Source organism: Fukomys damarensis, unplaced genomic scaffold (genome assembly GCF_012274545.1).
Source record: "Fukomys damarensis isolate Sample0158 unplaced genomic scaffold, DMR_v1.0_HiC HiC_scaffold_33, whole genome shotgun sequence".
NCBI classification, from domain to species: domain Eukaryota; kingdom Metazoa; phylum Chordata; class Mammalia; order Rodentia; family Bathyergidae; genus Fukomys; species Fukomys damarensis.
The window spans coordinates 18,642,985-18,665,297 of record NW_022900945.1 but is presented as its reverse complement, the minus strand read 5'-3'; the positions used below and the strand labels follow the sequence as shown (position 1 = coordinate 18,665,297).

The 22,313-nt window shown below is 39.3% G+C and overlaps 1 protein-coding gene across 4 annotated transcripts in view; it reads right to left on the bottom strand.

The window, feature by feature from the left end:
• Wdr63 (WD repeat domain 63) overlaps positions 1-22,313 on the bottom strand; it is a 62,760-nt gene that overhangs the window by 14,252 nt on the left and 26,195 nt on the right. For all 4 annotated transcript variants that reach the window (XM_010636708.3, XM_010636707.3, XM_010636711.3 and 1 more), the window contains 10 exons: positions 20,097-20,287; positions 19,292-19,416; positions 17,119-17,208; positions 15,473-15,559; positions 14,068-14,196; positions 12,935-13,008; positions 11,637-11,778; positions 9,784-9,871; positions 5,988-6,109; positions 4,416-4,479 (listed from right to left, as the gene is read on the bottom strand). In XM_010636708.3, the coding sequence (XP_010635010.1) occupies positions 4,416-4,479; positions 5,988-6,109; positions 9,784-9,871; positions 11,637-11,778; positions 12,935-13,008; positions 14,068-14,196; positions 15,473-15,559; positions 17,119-17,208; positions 19,292-19,416; positions 20,097-20,287 (1,112 nt within the window). The remainder of the gene's footprint in view (positions 1-4,415; positions 4,480-5,987; positions 6,110-9,783; positions 9,872-11,636; positions 11,779-12,934; positions 13,009-14,067; positions 14,197-15,472; positions 15,560-17,118; positions 17,209-19,291; positions 19,417-20,096; positions 20,288-22,313) is intronic.

The following is a 22,313-nucleotide window of genomic DNA, read 5'->3' as shown; positions in this document are numbered from 1 at the left end:
CCTCAAAATCACAAGGTCCTGAGTTCCATCCCTAGTACCAAAAAAAGAGAATGTTGCAAAAGAGAAAATATTACAAGAAAAAAAAACAAGCAATGTTTATAGTTTAGACTGAATGTGAATGGTCAGAAAAGGCTTCTCTGAAGAAAAGTCAGTTAGGCCTGAGTGCAGTTGGGCATGGAAAGACTTTGGTGTGGAGGAGACAGAGGGAAGAACACACACTGTAGTTCTTTGTGCCTCTATACACGTGAAGAAGGCAGTTGGACTGGAATCTGTTAATCCCAGCATGAGACGTGAAACAAGGAGAGTCCAGACCACACAGGACCTTGCAAGAAAGAGTTTAGTTCATCGTTCAAGTGTAGTGTGTTTCAGTGAGTCCTTTAGGCCTCCAGGAAGACAACATGATTCACATTTCCGAAGGTTCTCTGGCTGCTGTTGGGAGAATGGACGAAATGATGGTAAACCTTTCAGAGCTTTCAGGGATACGACAGCCCCGTGCAGCAGCAGTGCCCTAGGTTTGCCAGAGGCTGGTAGAAGCAGAGGCGACAGTCTGCTCAAAGTGGGACTTGGATTAAAGTGCCGTGGAGAAGAGTAAGCAGCCAAGAAATACCTGTGAGCTGGGATGTGGAGACAGCTTGACTGGGAAGTGTGAGACATAATGTGTAGAGAATAACAGCCGCGTTTCCGACCAGAGCAATTGGCTCCATGGAGATTCCCCTAGTTTCCCTGAGGAAGACTGAAGCAGGATGCAAAGATCAGAGTCCCCTTTAGTCCCTGTGCGAGGCCCCAGGGTCTTCCTGCTGCTCTGGTCTCTATGGCGAGAGCGCAGGGCAGTCTCCTGGGGTTTCCTCCCCCAAGGCCTGGCTGCTGAGCTGGATGGTCTTCACTCCTAGTTGCTCACACCCACAAGTCCAGGGAGGTCCATAAAAAAATATTCCTATCAAGACTAAATGACAATGTCTAGCTAATTGGTACTAAAACCACTAATATTCTGAATCTCATCATATAATGGCTGTGCGAGGGCTGGACATCCCATGCCACACAGAGCACTAGTGGGAATTAAGCAGAAAAATACCCATTACATCTTGTAAGAAGCTTATAAGATAAGCATTTTGGTAAGATATTTATCCACCCATATCCACAGCAGCATTATTTGTAATAGCTGAAAGGTGAAAGCAACCCAAGTGTTCTCTGAAGGATGAATGGATGACTGTGGTATACACATCCAATGGAATATTATTCAGCCTTAAAAGGGAAGAAAATTCTGACACATGCTACAACATGGATGAAACTTGAGGGCATCGTGCTAAATAGGATAAGCCAGTCACCACAGGATAAATAAAGTATGGTTCCAATTACACGAGGTACCTAGGGTACGCAAATTTATAGAGATCGAAAGCAGAATGGTAATCGTGAGAGCCCAGCAGTGGTGGTGAGTCTATGCCACGCATGCCACAGTGGGTTGTTTGCTAACGTTGAAAGCTCTAAAAGGGTTTCCATCACTGATGAGAGAAAGGAGACACGGGGAGCTAGTGTTTAATGGATATGGGGTTTCAGCTTTACAAGAAGAAAAGAATTCTGGAGTTTGGTTACAGAACAATGTGCATGTCCTTAATGCTGCTAAACTGTACACTTAGAAGTAATTAAGATGGCAAATTTTGTGTATATTTTACCACAGTTTAAAATTTTGTTTTTTAAAAAGGGAATGAGCCATAAATAAAAATTTTAAATGTACTTCTTCTGGATTTTAAAAAAAGGCCAATTCCCTTCTGACCAGAGCCATCTTGAAGTGACCTAGACTACTCCTGGTAAGGCAACACAGCCACAAACCAGCGTCTTTATTTCTGGAGCATGGTCATGGCCCTCAGGGTTACTGGCTTTCCTAGATGCCACCAAGCCCTAGTGAGCAGGGCCTTCCAGCAGTCTGGAGATGGTACTGATTATCAGTGAGAGCAATGTCAACAACTGCCAGGTTTGTTCTTTAAGCTTGAAACCCAGAATAACTCCCTCTTCCTTTGAAAGACCTGTGAGCCATTCAGCAATGAATGCAGCTGCCCATAAGCTGCTAAACGAAGTGGCAGTACCTCCTAGCCAAGTGGCTATAAGACAATTACAATCAACAGAAAGGCAACTTTCCAGAGTCATTATCTAAGGCAGAATTTGGTACAGTAAGGTTTTTAAGGGCACAGATGCTGCTGGCAGACTGCAACCCCACAGGGCTGCCTTGAGGGCCACAACATGAGCTAATACATGGAAAGTGCTTGGAAGAGTGCCCAGCACATGATGTGCCGATTTGAGGACTTGAGAGTAGACTACACGAAATAATTATGTCATTTGTATCATTCAAAGTCTACATTTTTTGGCTTGTCTCTCAGATCATCTGGAAATGTTTGATTTGTCCTTCTTTCTCGCACACATCCCTGTCTTCCAAAAGTTTCCCCTAAGGAGAACTTCCCTTCCTGCAACAAATTAATCTAGCCCCTGCTCTCCTGTCAGGGTGTTTTTTAAAAGAAATTATTATTATATGATGGCTCTAGAATAAGGCCTACAGTCATTTGGAGGTCCCTGAAGGCTCTTAGTCATCTGGACCCAAATGTGCTTCCTGTCACCTCTCCTGCTACTGTTGTCCTCTCCATTGCTATGGTTTGACCATGGCAGCTCTCTATTAACTGTCTACTGCTTTTTTGGGCTTCCATGATTTTGTCCTTGCTCTTTCTTTAATTTTTATTTGTCCTCGCTCTTTCTACCTGGAATGTCTTCCCCCATTTTATCCATCTGGAAAATTTTAATCTACTCTTCAACACTCAGATCAATGGTGTCTTTAATGGGAAATTTTCTTAGCCCAAGAGAATCACTTACTTCCTGGATTCCCACATGAGTTTGAGTTTGCTTACAGCACTAATGACACTATAACGCCACCATTTGTTCATCTGCCTGAATTTCTAGTAGATCGTGGAACACCTTTAGAGAAGAAAAATATCTTAGCCATCTTTGTATCTCTAATACCTGGCACATTGTAGGTTCTCCATAATGATTTGATGAATGAATGAAGCAAAGAATAAACCGACTTCAGTGAGGTTTTGAACATGAAGCTCTTAGGTTTTAAGTTCATTATCACTGATTATTTCATAAGTGAAGTAAAACCACTTCGATAAACTTATTTGTCATAGTCTCCCTCAAAAGCAGTTTAGGAAGATGACTGCAGGAGCAGGACAGAACCCCAGGAGAATCTCCAAGATCAGGAGGCACTGGTATCTACAGGTGTAAAACAAGTTCTGGCATGAGGCTCTCAGCTTGTGTCCCAAGGGTGTGGACAAGACCCCCGTCATATTATATAGCATCTGAGGTACAATAATTAACCTTTATGAATTGCTGAATGAATGGATGCAGGAGTGAGCATAAAAGAAGCTTCATGTAGTTGACTGTATCAAATATCTACTGTTGAGTTCAGCTTCAAGTCACAGAATTGAGAATGAATGCAAAGTAGAAAAATCAGTTTTGTTTTTTCACCTGAACCTCCTTTGGGTCACACTAATCATCTCTTGCTGCCCCACTGTTAGCAATAGCCTACATTTGGATTTCTGGCCAGGGGATATTATAGAAGAAAAGTAGAAGCGCTTTTGCTTTGAGATAAAAATGGCTGCCCCAGAGGCATGGCCCAGACAGAGTGTTCCCAGATCTGAGGTAGACTCTGGTCTCTGCATCCAGACTCAGTAGTACTAAAGGTGGGCTTGTGGGGGTAAGGTTTGAGGTGAAGATGACACTCCTGATAGCTGTTCCCTGCTCTGACCTCTGACCTCTGACCTCTGTGGATCACTCCATTTCCACGCATCCCTACTGCATAGGCTGATCAGATCCTCTTCTGCAAGCGTCTTCTGCTTGTGGTTATCCCAAACTTTGCAGGGTAGTTTAGATATGCTTTGATTTCATGAAAAAATTAAAAACTTTAAAGCAGGTGTAGTTTGGTGAGTCCCAAGGCTCTGACCCTATTGAAGACAAGAAGCCAGATTTTCTTTTTGGGTATGACCCACATACCTCGGCTCAGCTGTCCACAGTCCAGATCCTAGGAGTGAGACCAGGGAGTCATTTTTAAATTAAATTGTTTGAGTGTCTCATGATTTAAGCTCATGTAAGTCAGTGTTCTACTTAGAAAACTTACTGAAATCCAGATTCAGGTTCAGCAGGCCTGGGGTAGGACCCAAGATTTTCTTATGTACTTCTAGCAAGGTTCCGGGTGACAACTATGCCACTTAGTCAAAGCCCTCCACTTGGGGAGCTGCTGCACATGTCAGGAGGGTTAGTGTCCTCTCCAGTACTAGCAGGGCAGGACTAAAGTTACTTAGGGCATCACAAGATTCCTTCAGGTGGCTTAAATTTTAAGGAAGATCTTACCATGACAAATTAATTGACGTACATACCCATCATCCTGCCAGTGTCAGGATCTCTTTCCATTTTCCAATCTGTGTATAACACTTCACCTTCCTAAAAAATATTATAGGTTCCCGATGAAAACAATGATAATTTCAGAGAAAAAGACCTTATGTTCATGTGCTAAGACTGATAAAAACCAAGACAAAGCAACAGGTCAATATGATCAAATGATAATTCAATATAGTGAGAGGAAAGGCCTTAAAAATCACTTCTGGACTTGATTTTAATTGAGCAAAAAACAAGTTTTTATCTATACATAGTGAGGTGGAGAATGTGGGTGATTATGGAGATATGTATGAGAGTCCCAAATGCTGAGTTTCCAGAGTTTTTGTGCATGCAACAAACTATTGCTTTATCTCCAGACAAATCCTGGACTTTCACTACTTCGTCTTAAAACTGTACTCTCATCCCGGTCTTTCAGGTTTCTTTTGTTTGTTTGTTTGTTTTTTGTTTTTTTGAGACAGGGTCTCACTGTGTAGTTGAGACTGACCTGGAGCTCACTAAGTAGCCCAGGCTGGTCTCAAACTCACAACGATCCTCCTGCCTCAGCCTCCCAAGTGCTGGGATTACAAGCATGCGCCACCACGCCCGGCTCTTCAGATTTCTTTTGACTGCTAATGTCCAGTCAGCTCCTGGCTCACCTCCCCCATCCTCCCATCCTCCTCTTTTTGTCCTGGTGGCCTCTGGGTGGACACTGCCCATGTGTCTGCTTCTTAACTGGTCAGAAAGTACCCTGAGGACAGAGGGACTGTGCTATTCATCTGTGATGCCAGTGCCTAGCTCTGTGCTTGGCAGGTGCTACGCTCTCTAGAGTTTGTGGCATTGGTTAATTTCACAATTCCAAAGTGTGAATGCAATCTACATTCTGATGAGCTTAAGCTGTAGCTTAGCCTTGGAGAAAACCCTTTATTTTAGGAAAAGAGAATCATGAGTAAAAAGAACATCTCTGCCTTCGTCTGGCTTTAGATAAGGTTCTGGGAATGATTTCTTCAACCATAAATGGGAATAATAATATCAATCTTATAGGATTACTGAGATTAAATGAGATATAATTTAGAAGGTAAATCTGGTACAGGCATTGATACATAATAATGTCCGATAAATATGAACTTGCTTTGGTTATTATTATAGTAGATGCTAAAATGTGGCAGTCATTACTGTTATTATGAACAGCTATTATTTTTAAAAACTGAGTGAGTTTTTCACTGTATTTTCTACTAACTTGTGTTAACCTAGCAAAACAATATATTTTCTTAGTAAATCTATAATATTTAGCATGGTTCCTTCCATACAATGGAAGTATTTGATGGCTATTTGCAGATTGATCAATACCTTATTAGTTAAAAGGTTCCCTGCTTTTACAGATTTTTCCATGTTTGTAAAGGACTTTTAAATGTGAATCTATGAGGCATAAGTTTAAAAATCTGAAGTACAAATAAGCACATTAAAACATGAAATCATATATTGTAGACCATAGAGCAAACATGTACAATGGGGTTATAATAATGTACATTTGTGTTATTAAGCATTAATCTTAAAAGCAGATAGCTCCAATTTACCTCTGTTCCCACAAAGAACTTGGTGCAGAAGTCATCGATTGGCTTCAGAAGATTGGCTAATCCAGCTTCAAGATTTTGGTATGGGTTCATTTCGACTACTTTGGTCTGGGTTAAAATTTTGTCTTTCAGAGAAGCAAGAGTAGAAGAAGTAGATGTTTACCATAAGATACCTTTAAAAATGTATTTTATATTTTTTGTCCCCTGCTTGCCACACATATCTGTCCACACAGCTGTCCTTTCCTTTCCCAATGTGGCAGGCACAAGTACAAGTATTTTCAGACTCTAATTTAGCAGTAGAACCCTTTTCTCAAGTAAAAATGTCAATGGCGGTACCATTGAATATAACATATACTATAGACACACTTGTTTATTTAAACAATTGATGCCATTTGTTTTTCAACAAACTATTTTTATGAATCTAAAAATATTAAATATTATTTAAGCTTTGGAAAATAGAAAAAGCATGAGTAAAAGAAGATTATTATGACCTATTATGACTTATCATGACTTTAAAGCATCTATATGTCTTCCAGAGAAAAACAACTTCGAAACCATCAATATTTTTCCCTCAGTGTGAAATAGGAAGAAAAGGGCTAAAGGTGTAGGGAAAGGCGGAAGGGTAGGGGCAAGGAAATAAGGGAAAAGAAAAAATATGAGAAAATGAAAAAATGGAAATAAAGTGTTTGTAAATGGGGAGGGGAGAAGGGGGGTGAGGGGAGGGCAGGGACAAGGGGAAAAAATGAGAACCAAGACCTGTCATGTGAAGGTACAGGATCCCAGTAATGAATGTAACTGTACTGTAGACCTAGATTATACCAATAAACTCAATAAAAAAATGTTTTTCCCTCTAGTGACTTTTCTGGGAGTATATAAACAAATCAATAAAAAATGGATCATATTTTAGATTTGTTTATTTGCTTTTCTGTTCTCTTAAAGATGTCTTGGGCATTTTCCAGGTCATTTATTAGTGTTTCAATGGTACTAAATTTCTGGGAAAGGTGTTAGAGAATTATTTGCTCATAAAACTTTTTGCATCACACCCTACTCAACATGTGCCCTGGAATATGTTACTCATGAGAAAACAACAACAAGCATTAAAAACCAGTCAATAAGAAAAAAAAAACAAAACCACAGGACAAAAAAATTTCAGCTATACTAAGGATACATATTGTACTAAAAACCATTAGCAAGAATCTATACAAAAAGTGATTATTATGATTTAGGTGATACAGTCAGTAGCACTTTGTATTTGGATCGACATCCTTTGAGAAGTCTTTTTTCTCCTAGTTCAGGCATTAAAAACAAGACAAGCACATAGCTATTTAAAATACCTTTATCTTATTTATTTATTTTTAACTTTTTTTGTTTGTTTTGCTTTTTAGAAACCAGGTCATGCCTCGGAACTCACAGCAATCCTCCTGCCTCAGCCTCCCAAGTGTTGGGATTATAGGTGTGCACCAAGGTGTCCACCAAGAACTTTAAATAGCTGTATTCCAAAGTGTAAATTAACCTGTCAATAAGTAACCAGACACAATCACGTTATTCTTATTAAAAGGCTATAAAACATTTAGGAAAAGCAAAGAGCGATGTATCCATTTAATATAAAAAATTAAAATCATTAAAATTGTTCCAATTCTAAACTCTTGTTTCTGCTTTCCTGTTTAAAAATAATGTGCATAAATATATTAGTAGAGAAAATAAGTATATAAGTTGTAAATAAATGTATGTGAATTGGAAATTTGTTTTAAAAATATTACTGATGAGGTGCAAGATAAAAAAATTTGGAGGTCTAACAAGGGAGACCCTGATCTATGGAGTTACCACTGCTAATGAAAAACAAGAGGCATTTTGAGCTATGTTCTAAAGGAAGACATAATTATTCTGAGTGAAAGACTGGAAGTGGGGCATGAGGAGAGAGGCAGTGATGGTTCACGTAATGACTCCAGGTCCGCACATACTGACGTGGAGAGGATAGATCAGGTTCAAACCCAGGAGATGCTAATGGTCAGGTGGAGGAGAACTCTTGCCAGAGGGGAACGCTGGAGCCGTGCAGGTGGACCTTGTTACCCACAGGAACGCGTACAGCTAAAGTTACAGTTGGGTCAATTCATGATTAGAGGTCAGCAAGGCAAAACAGAGCCAGGGAAGAAAACAGGAAGAGAAACTGAAGAAGTAACAAGTTAGGAAAATCACAAATGCTAATCAAAATGTGAGTTCCAAAGAAACAGTGTTTTGTTTTGTTTTGTTTTGTTTTTTTTGTCAAGGAGGACGAGGCCATAGAAAAATGGTGCCATTATTACATTTATTCAAACTTGAGTGAACGTACTTTGGATATTTAGTAAATTCAGCTCATCTTCTTAGGTCATGGTTTTTTCACTATTAGCAATAATAATACCAGCAACTAACATTAAAAAAAATTTTTTTGCAGTACTGGGGATCAAACTCAGGACTTTGCACTTGCAAGGCAGGTGCGGTGCCATTGAGCTAAATCCCTGGCCCTGAAACTAACATTTATTAAATGCTTACTACAAACCAGGCACCAAATTGTGGACTTTACAAGAATCATTTCATTCAGTCTCACAATAACTACCAAGGTGATTATGCATTAATTTCCCTCCAAGGTTGAGTAAACAGAGACTCAGAGAGATTGAGTAATTTGCACAGGGTCTAACACACAGTGGTTAACATTTATTTTGAGTTAACTATTGACTGTACTTATAGCTTCATGTATATTAACTTGGTTTATCTTGAAAATATCCTATTAGATAGTTACCTTTATCATTCGCTCTTTTTCTATTCTTACTTTCAGACAGGTCAAAAGATTAAATTAAGTCACAGAGAGGTAAACTAATAAGGCCTGGTTGAGTAACAAGTTGTGGCTTTGAGAGTTAAACCCAGACCATCAAGGCCAGAATCTACACTCAACCACTATGCCACATTGCTTAGAATACATATATGGCAGTCCCTGAAAGCTATTCCAAAAGAAGAATTCCAAAACCATTTCGAACAAAGTCTTTCTCACTAAGGTAAACAGAACTTCTTAAATTCATTAGAGTATTAGAAAAGTGACATCATGGACCTAAAATGGAAGGCAAAAAAGGTGAGTGGTTCCTGGCCAATAGATGGTGACAGAGTAGCAGGCACTGAGTGAACAGGTCTGGAGAGAAAAAGGTGGTGGACTGGCGAGGACTTGTGATCCCATCAGCGGAGAAGCAGTATTGGGTCAGTAGCAAAACGTGGTCAAGAAACTAATGAATATGAGGGGCTGGGGATTTAGCTCAGTGGTTTTGCCATCTGCCTCACAAGCACAAGGTCCCGAATTCAATCCCTGGTACCAAAAAACTAATGAATGTGTTCTTTTTAATAAGCCCAGCCCAACTGTGGCATGAGTAAGTGGATAACTGGCAATGTACCCAAAGGGGATGCAAAATACCATAAAACTCTTGGAAGGAGACAAGGAATGACCATAGTGCCTGCCTTTTGAGATAAGAACTGAATTCTGTCAAGTCTTTTATGTATACAGGCAACTATAATGTATTAACTACAGCTGTTATAGCCATTATAAAGTTTCCTGACAATTTATTTACTCTTCTTATGAATTAAAACTGCTCCAAGGGCCAGGTATTTAGCTCAGTGGTTCCTCCACCTGCCTCGCAAGCCCAAGTTCCCCAGTGTGATCCCCAGTACCAAAAGCAAACAAACACCATAATAAAACTGCTCTACTAACTTATAACATAAAGAGATGAGAACATTAAACTATTAAATGCTTTTTTAATAGCCAGAGGCAGTTAATTACCTGGTATTTTGGAAAGAAGCTGGTCTTCACTCAGGCTTATTTTGGTTGGACAGTGGTCTAAATTTGTTTCACCCTTAGACAGCTTCATCTTTTGGGAGAATGTAAAAGAAAGATGCAAATTAAAGGACAATATATTCTTAAGATATGTCGTTATCCTTAAAGACAAACCCTTACTGATTTATTTTTGCCTGTTCCTTCTGACCCGAGGTTTTAGGGAACACAACTCTCTCTCTTTCTCGTTTCCCCTTTCTCCAGGTTGCTTTTCTCATGGAAAGCACGTAAACCACATTCCCAAAACCTTCCTACAGAAGGGAGCTTCTCAGGGGCTCATTTTCAAATTCCAAATCTTACGCATTGTTTTCTTTCTGCAAATGTCGCTATTCTCTTCCATAACACATTCTTGGTAGTTTTTAAGTGAAATGATTTGTTACCCTCTTCCCTAAATCTTTCCGTTAAGTGAACTCCAGGGAGTCGTGGTGGTACCTTGAATCCACCTGGCCACCTCCAGGTCCCCTCAGGGATTCCTGTGTCCCTGAGTTGCAGACATAGCCTTGGGTGTGCACTGTGTTCCAGTGGCCAGAATGGCAAACAGTCACATGTATTTTTCCTTCACTGCTACCTCCCCACTTTTCTGCTTCAGGATGTTTGTCTGTGTGAAATGCAGCTATTCTTAAGTGTTTTTGCTTATTTTTTGTCTGTTTTAACTCTCCACACTTCAGTAAATCTCACCCCAGAAAATTTCTAAAACTTTCCAGTCCTTTCCTAGTTCCTTCAGAAATGCAAAGGCTGATTTTAAAAAAAAAAACACAGTGCATATTTTAATTTTTAAAAAATATTACAGTAAAAGACACATTACCATTCATCTCCATCAAAATTCTCCCTCTTGTTCCAAACATATGTATTCCATTGTTCTTACTTTCTAATTCCGTTTTGTAAGTCCTCTTTTGAGTCTTTATGGAATCTATATAAAAGACATGGTGACTTCTACCGCCAATGGAAAGGCAGACTCTTAAAAACGCTGTGGTGCGTCCTTATCCACCTTATTCACCAGATGTGGCATCATGCGACTTCTGGCTCATCTCCAAAGTCAAAAGGAGCATGAAAGGTAAACGCTTTGAATTGATTGAGGACATCAAGGCATCCATGACCGCATGACTAGAGGCACGCAGCACCCAGGCCTTCCAGAAGTCCTACTCCAGAAAGTGATAACAATGGGATACATGTGTTTGAAGCAAAGGGAAGTGTTTAGAGGGGGATTAATGGTAATATGTCTTTTATTGTAATAATTTAAAAAAATTAAACATTAACCATATGTTTTGATCACATCTTGTATTTTCATCATTCCATACTTTTCTTTTACTGGAAGCAAATGCAGTACTTAATAATGCAGTTCTTTTTTGATATTTAAAAATCAAATAAAAGAAAAATATTGCTTGGAATTAAAATCAGACATTTTAAAGAAAAAGTAGATTCTCACTTTCCATGTCCTTAAACCATATTTCTCAAGGTAAATTGCTTTAATTCAAGTTCTGTGATTCAAAATAAATACAAATAATAACTACAATTCCATCGCTTCTCAGTTCTGTCCGTTTCACAATGAATAATTATTACACTAACCATTTGTAATCTGTGGCTTGCTTATACATGAGATCTCAGTCTCAAATTCACAATTATTCTGATTCCTGGTTTGGTCTAGCCAGGTATCAAAATAGCCCTCAATCAAGGGATTTACTAGTTCAACAAGTACCCAAACTATAAAGTCCTGTGTTGATTTCAACTCCTCTAGTTTTGCATGTATGCAAGACCTGTATTCCTGTAAGCAGATAGGATGGTCCCCATCCCTTGTTTCGTACCTTAGTGAGAGGTTTCCAGGAGAGATCTAGGTGCAGAAATGTAGATGGTGCATCCAAAGGAATTTCAATGCTTTCTTCTTTCTTTTTCTCTGTCGGTTGAGTTAAAGTTTTCTGTGGTCTAATATCCCAGAAACATATTGTGCTAAAAGAAAGTTTACATAGATTTTTTTTTAATTACACTTGATCTTAGCCAAAAGGCCGAGAAGTGACAGACTTTTTATAAGTACAAATGAGAAGTCTAAGCTTAGGACTACCATTAGTGCTGCTATGCATGAACAGTGTTACCATGCGTGGATCTGTCTCAGAAACTAAGGTGTTTATTGAATGGGATTGTTTTGCATTTCATATATTAGAGAGTGATACCACTGTTCAGCTATTTAATGACCTTTATCTTGATATTATTATACATGAAAACAGAATCTGGAAATTGGTGCAATCTTTTTTTAAAAAATAGAAGATATAACTCAAGTTCACTCATTTAAAGTATATAATTCAATGGATTAATCAGGTGTGCCCTTGGCTACTACTAAGGTCATGTCGCCTCCTCCTGCCACTCCACAGCCCCTTCTGCGGCTACAACTTCGGTAGTTTAAGGTGTCATTATTCTACCTGGGTCAAAAGCTGCTTTTAATAGAGTTTCCCTAGCATTTGGAGGCCAGATAAATAACATCACCTTTTATATTTCCTACGTTGTTATGAACTCTTAGTTTTATAAACAGAGACATAATTTTATTTAAATGAATATCCTTCAATATAAGCTACCACATTGTTTTAATAAAAACACTTTTTGTAAATATACAATAAAAATGTAGTAACTTCTACCTTTTGCTTTAGTTTTCTGTTATTTTTTTGGTGCCAGGGATTGAACCCATGTCCTTGTGCTTGCAAGGCGGGCACCAGAACCTCTGAGCGAAATCCCCGGCCATAACTTCTACTTTTTAATAGAATCCTTTCCAGTTAAGTGTTACAAACTTCATAATTGTGAGACAAAATTGAACTTGTTAATGACATATTCTGAAAATGTATAAATATGAGAATGTGAAATAGCACAGAGAAAGGATAATAATACACATCATCAACCAGGGATCCTACTTCATTTTTTTTACAACGTATTTATCCCTATAAAAAAGACAATTTTGTACCAGCACAGCCTATTGCCATTCTATCCTAAAAGTTATGTTGAATTTGATTGCTGTAATAAAGATTATTTAGGGAGCAGAGGACACCATGTTTAGGAGCATCTAAGGAATGATACATCGCATGAAAACATGTTAAAAAACGCTTGAAATGAGACATACCAATCTGCCGAGCAGGTGACAAGTTGACAGGATATTTCACTTCGATTCTCAAAGACATAGCCAAGTCTATTAATCTATTTTTTAAAAGGCAAGAACAGTAAATTGTTTACCTAGAAAAGTTTTTTCCTCATAGATTTTTTTTTTTTTTTTAAATCAGGGCTTGAACTCAGGACCTTGTGCTTGTGAGGCAGGCAGCGGCACCACTGAGCTAAATCCCTGGCCCTTCAATTTTCTTTTTGTTCTAAATTTTAATAAAAACATAATTCTGTCCCAGAAATTTGGAAAATAAGCTTCTAATCAAACACAATTCTGTCATATGATCTTGCCTAAGTGTTTTGTCACTAAAACATTTTTATAGTTTTCATTTGAATGCATATAAATTTTTATCCTGAGATTTTTTCAATTAACATAATTTGACCATTCTCCTGTGTATTCATAAATTATTTTACCGGTATTATAACATATAGAGGATGCACCATAATTTCACTATTGGTTATTCTTAGAAATGTAAGGTCTTTCAGTTTTTCACTATGAATGGTTGGCCAAACATAGGAGCTCTCATGAGGTTGTTAAGCAGGTGAGAGCGATGGAAAAGAGCTAAGTGTTAAGTAAGATACACATGGGGTTATGCCCATCATTCCTGGATCTGCAGGAGGGTTTACAGGTCCTAACAGTATCATAATCTGGACAGGCACTGTGATTCATTACTGTAGCACTTTTCACCCCACACCTCTTGGCACACTCAATGCAAAACTGCCTTGGCAAAACTACACATTACGGTGAGTCACAGATCTTTCACGTTGACTCCCCTAGATACCTGAGATCATAAATTGCAAATCCATAAATGCTAAATGAACAAAATACTTACACTGTATTTATACATATTGAACCTTTATTTTCTCCACTACTATATTATATCAGTGTCGATACCACCTACAGGTTTTGGTGTTTGCGTACAAGTCTAGCTAAAAATTGACCTTATTCTCATCCCCACGACTGACATGAATCTGGAAATAGTGATATTATTTCACAATTTAAAACTAACTGAATTACTGACTTAAAACACCTTCATTGGATACAATTTGAAAATTTATAATCTAGCATGGAAAAAGCACAAAGTGCCCAAGACTCACCTCAAATGTGTCAGCCAGCCAGTGTATATCTGTAACTACATTCTTGTGACCATTTTCTATGGAAGAGACAGCACAGTGTCTGATATACATTGCTTCTTTATTACTGTCTGGTTCAAGGAGAAACATGGGCTGAAGAAATGTTAAAAGAAAGTTCCATTTCAGAGAACTGAAGACTGAACTCATACTTCATTCCTAGTGCTAGTTAAAATAAAAAACTTAGAAATATAGCAGTTCAAGAAAATATAAATTACTGTTTTCATATATATTTAGGTAATAGGAGTATTGACTTTCACCTCCAGTTTATCTCTAAATTTAACACATATTGTTTGCCTACTCACTAATCAACGGAACATTCTATTTTTATTTGGAGTGCTGTGGGGGATCAGATCCAGACCCTTAAGGCAAACACTGTACTTGTAAGCCACATCCACAACCCCAGGATATCCCTTTCTTTTTTCGGTGGGGGGGGTGGTTGAGACAGGGTCTCATGTGGATGAGACTGACCTGGAACTCACTGTAGCCCAGCCTGGTCTCAAACTCACAGCGATCCTCCTGCCTCAGCCTCCTGAGTGCTGGGATTACAGGCGTGTGCCACCACGTCCACAAATATCCCTTTCTCGAAGGACTATTTTCATGCATGTACAGAAGCCCACATCCCAATATTGGTTGGTAAAAGACCTGTCAGTGTTAAAACTGAAGAATCGGGGTGGGAGGGATGTGCGGTGCAGTGGGTAAGCATGAGTTGGGAGCAAAGGAATCTTATCCCAGCACTCTTAAAACAGAATTTACAGCTTCACAAAAATCACAGATTTTTTTTTTTTTTTTTTTTTTTGTACCTGGGATTGAACTCGGGTCCTTGGGCTTGCAAGGCAGGCCACTGAACCACTGAGCTAAATCCCCGGCCCCAATCACAGAATTTTTAAAAAATCAGAAATGGGGGCTGTGGATGTGGCTTAGTGGTTCCACTGCCTGCTTTGCAAGCACAAGGACTGGAGTTCGATCTCTGGTACCAAAAAAAAAGAATAAAAATCAGAAATGATTGTAATCCTTCTTTTTACAAAAGCTGGATATCTGGCCTTTCAAGTCCCGAGCTCTTTCAATGACACCACTGCAGTTACTTACTCGGTTTCTTTATTTTATGTAACAATAATAGTAACAGCCCAAACCCCTAACATCCTGGGATGGATGATGCAACTTGTTTGGTTCCATTTTTAATGAAAGGCTCACGTGACAGTGAGTTAGGACATGTCCACTAGCACACAAGAAGCCTTGGGAAATAATAATATCCTTTTTTTTTCTTTCTTCTACTATATCTTTGTTAAATTTGGCAACTCTGTTATACACTTTTAAATAAACTCTTGAATGGGGAAAAAATCTTGTAAGAGACAAATTATAATCCGCCAACCTTGAGCATGGCTTTTTTACTTCCACTCCCCCCAGCTTTGATGTTTTCTATGCGATCTGCATGTGCGGTGATATCCCACAGGACAATCTAGAACAGAAATAACTGTGATTATAACATTTTCAGGGAATAGTTAATTGGATCTTAAAAGATTTTTTTCAGACTACTGCTGCTATCCTGCTTACTAACTCATTCACCTTAGAGGAAAATCAAATCTAGCCTGTATCTTAAGGAAAGCAGCAACTTTTAGAGCAAAAATAAAGAAGAATGTTTTCTTCTCTCTGGAAATTCTTCAGCCCTTTGATTTTTTTGGGCTTGTACTAATATGAGCACCTTTAAAAATCCAAGCTAAATATCATGTGCTGCCTTTTGCTTGAGAAAGTTTTTCCTCCACGCGCAGGAAATGCTGCGTGACTTTAGGGATAGCTGATTTAGACCCACAGAAAAAAAGTCCTTCCAAAATTCTTCAGAATTATGTTCTCCAGGTTTAAGTACAAATACTAAATTGTTTAGTAATAATAAAAAAGAGGCTGGTAAATGATACATTCTATTTAATTGAAAGATGTAGCCCACTCTAAATTTACATATACCTGAATGGTCATTTTTGGGGAAAAATCAGAAATAAAGTAAAACACTAGATTAAATTAGTTTTCATTGACTAAGTACAGAAAATACACAAAAATATTAACAAAATGTCAAGGTTATAGAATTTTTATTTTTATCATGTGTTTAAAAATATTCTGAAACGGTTATGATGTTTTTGGTCATGAACCAAAAAAAAGCATCTCAGGATTTGCAGGGCTTGGAGATTGGGCTCTGGGTCGTCATTATCAGTTACTGTTAAACAAAAGTGGGGGGAAATTTATTTTTTTGCAATTTCTTTTTGTTCTGGATAAATGGACATAAAAGCTGCAGACATTTACATTTTGACCAGAAGGAAGTCTTCTGAACCCCACGAAAATGATCATCTACCCTTTTAATCCTTAAACCTATTGGATCAAAATGAATTGCAACTTAAAACATAAAACACCTTTTTTTAAAATTACGTTTTTTGTGTGTGTGGTGCCAGGGATTGAATTCAGGACCTTGCACTTGTGAGGCAGGCGGTGGCACCACTGAGCTAAATCCCCGGCCCTGAAACATCTTTTAGATTTTTTTTTTCAGGAGAGACCTCTTTAATAAAAGGTCTAAATTTTATAAAAATGAGGTAACATAAAGAAGAAAGGAGAAAGAGGCAAATGCGATTTTATATGTACATTTTCCAGTGAATTTCTATTTAAATTCTGTATCATCCTTAACCCTTACACTCAGAACTTCCACAAGTCTCTTTTTCAAGCAGTGGTAACACTTAGAGCTTTTCCTCTTCTTCCAGAGTTTTTCTTATACAATGTGGGGCTCTAATTCAGCAATCAAAGCAGATTTAACCCAATTTTGTTTAGTTAGGGTGACGGGCTTGCCCTGTGAACCTCAAGGGCGGATGCCGTACCTAACCCCTTTTTACTCCTCATTCCTGGTACGGTGACTGGCACACAGTCGGCATTCCTCCCCTCTGCTGAATTCAATCTTCGAGTTCAAAGAACCACCACATGGAAACTTACTGCAGAATGTTTTCGACATGAAGAAGCAGCTAAGTAATAATCCCTAAGTACCTGTCCGTTCATACAGCCTCCGGCAATGATGTTAGGGTCACTCGGACAGAACTTGAAGCAGAAGATATCATCTGGGCTCTCCAGCATTAACTACCGTAAATGTCACGGGTTCAAGAAAAGAGAGAGAAAGCCTGTTTAGATCCTGGCCCGCAAAAGGAAAGACGTTTCAAAGTCTAATTTTACAGCACAGGCATTTGTCGTGCATGAGCAGCGTGTGCACTAGGGTCTGGTCCTGCAGTTCTACATCAGGGAGGCACTTGTGTTAAATTTTATCACAGACTCAGACCTACCTGTGGGAGTGAGTACGCTGTCATGGGGACTCAGGTCTCTTTCCTCACCTACCCAAAGGGTACGCACGACTGAGGCTTGTTCTAATGTTTCCACACAAAATGATTGTGAAATCAGTGTTCCTAGAAAGCATGGCAGATAAGCTTTGTGAGCTTAGGATCCCGGCCTTTGTTCCCTCCCGTGTACCAGCCTGACACACAGCGTCCACTCTAAAAACAGAATTCGCTGGATGCAGAACAGGGAGTTATTGCTGGTGAGATTAGTCCACATTTCAGAATAATACAAAGCCCAGTGGGAGAAAAATAATATGAAGGAACAGTTAGATTTAGCACCCATTCTGCTATGGTCCTACCAAGCCAAATTCTTACACTGCCCTGTTCTCCAACCATAACAGCCAGAACAAAGTGAGGCCTCAGAAGGCTTCTCATTCACCACCACTGAGCTAAAGGTCTCAACTAAAGAATTAGGGTGGGTCGTCTTGGATTGAGTTGGTATTTTGTGAGTTCTAGAGAAAACTGTACTTTGGAAAATAAAAGTTTTCAGTTTTCAGTTGTGGTTTTGAGTAGGAGAAAGTCAAAATCGATTATTTGCTTTTGTCCTTAAAAAATTGTTTGCTTCTCTGTGAAGAGCTCTTTTCAAAAGCAGAGAAAAGGAGGTCTTTCTTTCTCCTTCCTAACTGCCTGGAAGGGCAGCCACATTTTGTGGCAAGATGTGGCCTGTGGCTGTGTGGGGCAGAAGTGGCCAAGCACCCACTGGAGCATGGGACTGCTTTATGCTAAGTAGGCTGACAGAGAAGAGTCAGAGATGGGTCTGTCATAAAACAGCTAGACTTTAATGCAGCCCAACTGCCTCACTTCAGATGCGTTAGTGAAGGAGGAAGAGGAGGAGGCTAAGGCTCATTAGGGAAAGCCTTAATGATGTGAAGCCCAACAGAAACAAATCTGTTATTATTAGATCTAAGAACACTGAAAAAAGGAAATCTAACGTTGAAAAGCACTTTCCAGTAAGCAGATCACAGAAACTGGAATTCTGTGGAGAAAGCCCAGCTTTCAGCCTTATTTTTTGTGGCTGGCTATGTGTTTTGATTTGGTTTGAGTGGGGTTTGTGGTGTATGTTTGGTTTTCGTTAAGCTATTTAAAATTTCATGCAAAATGCCAAGTTTCTGATTTTCTTGGCAACAAGAAAGGTGAAGAGAAGTTGACTCTATCCTCAGCTTCCCCGCTGCTATTCCCTCTTCTTTACTCATTATCGTCACCTAGTGGCAATGCCTGGAATTGAGGAAATTCTTGAGACTAAAATCTTGCATCGGAGCAATCAGTATTTAAATAAAGCCCATAAAAGAGTGTTTGTTTTTGTGATGCCAGGGATCGAACTCACGACTTTGAGCTTGCAAGACCGATGTGGTGCCACTAAGCTAAATCCCTGCCCTGAGTTTGTTTTAAAAAAATATGTTAAGCTAGATGTGATGGTACATCCAGCAATCCCATCATTCTGGTAGGCTGAAGCAGGAGAATCCCAAGTTGGAGCCCAGCACGAGCAACTTAGTGACTTAGAGAGACTCTAAGTCTTTCAAGATAAAAAATAAAAAAAGGGCTGGAGATGTATTCCTGGTTTCAATCCTCAGTACCAGGCGCAAAATAGTTAAATATTGCTCTTATGATCTTTTTCTTTTTCAGGAAACGTTGACTTGTTCAATATATCACTTCAGTAAACAAAGTAGAAATTTTAGTTTTGTTCAAATTAAATGACAAGCTCTGCATTGAAGAAATCCTAACTTTATAAGCGTTTCTAATATTGATTACAAAATGCTTTATAATAAAAGCTAAAGATACATGAGAAAGTAATGCTTGAAAGCTTTAGACTACATGGGAAGCTCATGAATTACCTGAGGATGTATGGGATCAGAAAAACTCCAGAAAAGAATCAACGAAGGCTGCAGTAGTAATTTACCAGAAAAATGGACTCTGTCTTCAAAGGGAAGTCGCACCGCCACCGACACTGCTATGAGCCCTGATTAAAACACAAGTAGAAATTAAAGTTGGCAGCAACTGTCCACACGAAGGCCTTCCAGCTGGTGCTCTCCTGCAGTCACGGTGCATTTCCCTGTTGATTGGATTGGAATCTAAATATTCCAAAGCGGAGTAAGAGTTTTCTCGGAGCTCTGCCGTGTGTAACACGGTATCCCCGGCCACACGTTATCCATTCAGCTCTTGAATGTGGGTGGTCCAGACTGAGATGTGCTGGTAGTGTAAAATACACAGTGCATTTTGAAGATGTACTAAGAAAAACAATGTTTCTTTTTTTTTTTTTAATGAGAAAAGGGCCAGTGGGGGTGGGGTGGGGAAGAAGAAAGAAGAGAGAGAGGCAGAGTTAGGAAGGGGGAATTCAGCCCAGGAGTCCAACAGGCCTGTGTCAAATCCAGACTGCACTGCACCAGCGGAAGGAACTGAGTAAGACACTTTCTGGAGTAGGGCTGTGATTCTCTCATTGTAAACAGGTGATAACATGTGCCTTCCGTGGGTGCTGGGGCCACACAGGACAGCCAAGGTGTGGAAAGCACTAGGTAGGTGCCCGGTGCTCGGCAAGCAGGAATTGTTTTATTGAAATCGATCTAATTTATAATTTTACATATAAAAGCAACGCCATCTCAGTGTCAGCGCAGAAGGGAATCCCTGCCACTTCCCTCTCACCATAGATAGCTGGGTGCCACGAGACGCAGGTGATCATTTTCTCCGTTTGGCTGTGAAGGTCTGTAAAGGACTGGTACTCTTTCAGGTGGGTATCGGTCTTGTCCCCAAAAGTGCCTTCTTCTTCTGCCAAGGACTTCCAGTCAGCAGTAAACAGGTTCATAATTTCATTTTGCTGCAGGGCTATTTCAACACTATTTTGTTTTTTAAAAACCAATTAAGAAATTAGATGTCAGTATTTAATGATATGACTGTTTTGTGTACATTGAACAAAAATAATAGTTCTCAATTATATTTGGTTATAATGCCAAACTCCACGAGAACAAACAGTTTAGGAGGAAAAATCTCACGGCAGGATGGTACTCAGAATTTCTTTCAAGAACTGGCTGTGCAGTTCCCAGGAGTGTGTTAACTGACTGCCTCTGGCCACCTCATGGTCTGCCTCAGTTTCCAACACCAGGCCACACTCTCTCCAGCCAGTGATTGAGCGAGGCAGCTGCCAGGATACCAGCGCCTGGCCAGCCTTCCTCCACAGGCTGCCTTCTGGAGGTCCTGTTGGTTGGCTGAGAATTCACTGGAAGCTCTCCCTGCCCGATCCTGTTGCGCCTCCTCTAGTTTTCATGGTGTAACCCTCAGGAAACCTCTACTGCTAAGCTGGTCTCTCGGGTGCTTCCTGGAAAGCCCAAATGGACACAAAAGGTACTTTTCTAAGGCATTTTCAGTGCTAAATGATCACTTATATGAAATGAGGAGAAAAGTGACCACACACACCCCAAACAACAAATAAAGAGATTCTCAACAAGGGGCAGGGAGACTTGGAGTTGAAGAGCATGTGTGCGTGTGCGCGTGTGTACAGACGTGCTGGGTGGTTTATGTTATCACACACTTACCACAGGGTATGAGGCAGTCCCTAAAATGAAGAATTATGCATGAAAAATGCTAATATTGCTTCTTTAAGGAAAAACACGAGTGCTGGGATCGTCTCTCTGTAGCCTTGTGACCCGGTTTGACAGGCTCTTGATTTTCAACAGTTACTATACTGTTATTTATTCTTTTATATGCTCAGGGTTGAAAGCTCAGCCTATCTTTCAGGCCTCTTGGAGCTTTCCTACAGTGAGAATGCCACCATAAGGATTAAAAAAAAATCCAAATGTGTGTATTTGATAGGTGTAGCAAGCTGCAAGAGTAACTTTGAATTATAAATTTCTTACAATAAGAAAAAGCTCTTTATCTAGACAATTAGCTGTGGACACGAAGTATCATAATAGGTCTTCCTAAAATGCAAAAAGGGTCCCATCCGACACCTCTGTCACTTATCTTCTGTCCTACCAGCCATGGCTTAGTTGGTTAAATTCTTCTACCTCATCAATCCAAACAGAATGGTGGGAGCGTTTCCTAGGCCCTGGTACTACAGGTGTGGTCCATGTTCGTCTGAACTGAATTCAGGTTCTCATTTACAAAGATATTTTTGCAAACACTTTTATTATCATCATAATAATTGTCCTTATGATCCTTAGCATGTTTATTCTCATTATGCTATAAAAGCCAATGACACTTAGAAGTGCAGTGAGAAGTGGAGAAAAGGCCTTAAACAAAAGAAACCAAGGGTAAACACAAATACAGGCTGGACATCCCTAATCCAAACAATTGCACCTGTTTGAAAGCGACATGCAGTAAAACATTCTATATGGAATTTTGTTTTATGCACAAAATTATTAAAAGCATTGTATAAAATTACCTTCAGGCTAAATGCATAAGGTTTATATGAAACAAATAAATGGTGTTTAGACTTGGGACTCATCCCAAAGTATCTCATGACGTGTGTGCAAATACTCCAACCCCTCGCATAACAAACTCTGAAATCTTCTGGTCCTAAGCAGCTTGGATATGGTATACTCAACTTGTAATGTTAATTTTCAATTAGGAAAACATCTTCACACATTCACTCGATCACACTGTGTTTGGTGTGGCCCTACCACAGAAGGTCTAGGATATTTAGACTATTTCTAAACAATATGAAGAATCTTTAGGATGTGGGACATGCTTATGCATAGCTGATAATTGTCTTCATACTTTCTATCTAGATCTCTTAGAGTTGTTTATTGAGAATTAGTATTATAGGGCCGGCGATTTAGCTCAATGGTTCTGCCGCCTGCCTTGTCAGCACAAGGACCTGAGTTTGATTCCCAGTGCCAAAAAAAAAAAAAAAAAAAAAAAAAA